At 39.7% G+C, this 2,620-nt stretch overlaps 1 protein-coding gene across 1 annotated transcript; it reads right to left on the bottom strand.

Moving 5' to 3' along the window:
* Positions 1 to 2,089: 2,089 nt before the first annotated feature.
* LOC113617212 (endogenous retrovirus group K member 10 Pro protein-like) lies at positions 2,090 to 2,518 on the bottom strand. The gene has a single exon (XM_027100471.1). It carries the CDS (start codon positions 2,516 to 2,518, stop codon positions 2,090 to 2,092), a length of 429 nt encoding a protein of 142 aa, XP_026956272.1.
* Between the last annotated feature and the right edge of the window lie 102 nt (positions 2,519 to 2,620).

Here is a 2,620-nt window from a genome sequence, read left to right as displayed (position 1 = left end):
TCTGTTTTTAATTGTAATGGTTTGCCCCATGCAGCCCAGGCCTCTAGACAGTGAGTAATGACATGCTGTACTCGTTCCCCAGCTAACGGAGTAGCATGAAGCACGCCAGAGCAGGTGTCAATAGAAACATGAATATACTGTAACTTTCCGAAAGAGGAAAAATGAGTTACATCCATTTGCCACAAACTATTCGGAAGCAATCCACGAGGATTAACCCCAACAGGAGAAACAGGTGTAAAGGTTACGCAGACAGGGCATTGCTTCACAATCTTACGAGCAGCGGCACGGGAAATAAAAAACTTTTTCCGAAGTACCACAGAAGAAACATGATATAAAGCATGAAATTCTTGGGCCTGCAAAAGGGGATCTAAAATGGGAAAAGCACGAGTTGCCAAATCGACGCGTGCATTAGCGGACGCCATGGGTCCAGGCAATAGACTATGCGCACGTATATGAGTAATATAAAAGGGATTTACGCGCTGCAAAATACAAGCGCGCAACTTTACTAACAAAGGAGCTATAATGCTTGAGGGTTTAATAAAAGAAACTAATTCTAAATTCTTAACAGCATTTACCACATATAATGAATCTGAAACCAAATTAAAAGGCTGAGGAAACCTATTAAATACCGTTAATACTACTTCACACTCAACCAATTGAGGGGTATTAAGACAAAAAGTTAAAATCACGGGGTCATTACCCTCTACCATATAAGCACCTTTCCCTGACTTAGAACCATCAGTATAAATGGTCAAAGCATCCTTTAAAGGAGCTGAAGCAGTTATCTTGGGAAACAATATGGGATGATTGATTACAAATTTCAATAATTCACTTTTAGGCAAATGATTATCAAAAACATTAGGAAACATACATGCAAGAATAGACCACTCAGTCACAGTAGCTATCAAGACTTCCATTTGCTCTTTAGTATAAGGTATAATCAATTTATCAGGCATCACTGCAAAGCAACTCAAGCACTGTTTAATGCCTAAAATAGCTACTTCAGCAACCATGGAAGGATAATGAGTTAATGTTCGTAATCCAAGAGATTTAGTATGGATCCATAATAAAGGTCCATCCTGCCATAATACAGCAGTAGGAAATCCAAAAGTTGGCAAAATACATAACCAAAGGGGAAGGGATGGATCAAATCTAATCAATTGTGCAGCACTCATTGCTTGTTCCACTTTGGATAAGGCTGTAATAGCTTCTGGCGTTAAACTTCGGGGAGAAAGAAGATTGGAATCTCCTTCTAAAATGCGAAATAAAGGCATCAAATCATGACGGGTTAACTTTAAATAAGGACGTAACCAGTTTATATCACCTAATAATTTTTGAAAATCATTCAAAGTTTGTAAATGCTCAGTCCTAATTATCAATTTCTGTGGCAAAATTGTATGATGAGAAATCCGTGCCCCCAAAAACTGTGTTATGTCACCCCTCTGAATTTTTTTAGGAGCAAGATATAAGCCTTTCTCGTGCAAGCATTGCACTAGCACAGTCAAAGCATGTTCCAAATCTTCCATAATAGGAGCAGCTAGCAATATATCATCCATATAATGAATGATACGTAAAGATGGACACAATTTTCGAAGGGGCTGCAAAGCGGTATCCACATATAACTGACACATAGTAGGGCTATTTGCCATTCCTTGAGGTAACACAATCCACTGATACCGCTTATCCGGGTATTCATGATTCACCGTTGGCAAAGTAAAAGCAAAACGCTCCCTATCATTTTTATGTAATGGGATAGAAAAGAAACAATCTTTAATATCTACCACTATAATCGGCCAATCCCTAGGAAGAGTGGACAAAACCGGTAAACCACGCTGAATAGGTCCCATTAATTGCATCTGCTGATTGATGGCGCGCAAATCATGCAGTAATCGCCATTTACCAGATTTTTTCTTAATTACAAAAATAGGGGTATTCCAAGGGGAAGTAGACTCCTCTAAATGTCCCAAATGTATCTGTTCTGTAACCAATTGTGTGGCTGCCAATAACTTTTCTCGGGATAAAGGCCACTGAGGAACCCAAACAGGGTCAAAAGTCATCCAAGTAATAGGAATCATAGACTCAGTGGCCCTTAAGAAAAACCCAAGCCTGCCCGGTCTCTTTTTTGAATCAATTCCAAAGGGGATTGTATACCTTGTAACCGCCGGCCTAGGCCTCTGTCGGGAACATAACCTTGCTTCAGCATTATTTTCTGGGCTGCTTCAGAATAGTCATTGGTCAATGTCAACTTCATTTGAGATTGAACATTTCGACCCCACAAATTAAAAGGCAATCCATCTACTACAAAAGGCTGAAAACAACCACTATGCTTCTCAAATTTCCAAGTCAACAATTTTAAACTAAGATTAGGTGTTTTAGCATATCCCAAACCTTGTAGAGTTTGTGAAGACTGTTGAAGGGGCCATGCTTTTGGCCAATCTTGTTGGGTAATAATACTACGATCAGCGCCAGTATCTACAAGGCCTACAAATTTACGGCCCTCAATCCATAAAGTCATCATTGGCCGATCATCAAGAGACAAGGAAAGAAAAGCTGAATCAATGCCTGATGACCCAAATCCATGAGAACCCCGTTCAGCGGGCAAAGAGGGATATTTATCATG

Source organism: Aethalodelphis obliquidens, unplaced genomic scaffold (genome assembly GCF_003676395.1).
Source record: "Aethalodelphis obliquidens isolate GAN/ISIS:26980383/991018 unplaced genomic scaffold, ASM367639v1 scaffold2891, whole genome shotgun sequence".
In the NCBI taxonomy this organism is placed as follows: Eukaryota; Metazoa; Chordata; class Mammalia; order Artiodactyla; family Delphinidae; genus Aethalodelphis; species Aethalodelphis obliquidens.
Note: the sequence above shows the minus strand (reverse complement) of the source record. Positions and strands in the feature narration are given on the sequence as shown.

Excerpts from the sequence above, each read along its gene's own strand:
- LOC113617212 (XM_027100471.1), bottom strand. The coding sequence starts at position 2,518 with ATGATGACTTTATGGATTGAGGGCCGTAAATTTGTAGGCCTTGTAGAT.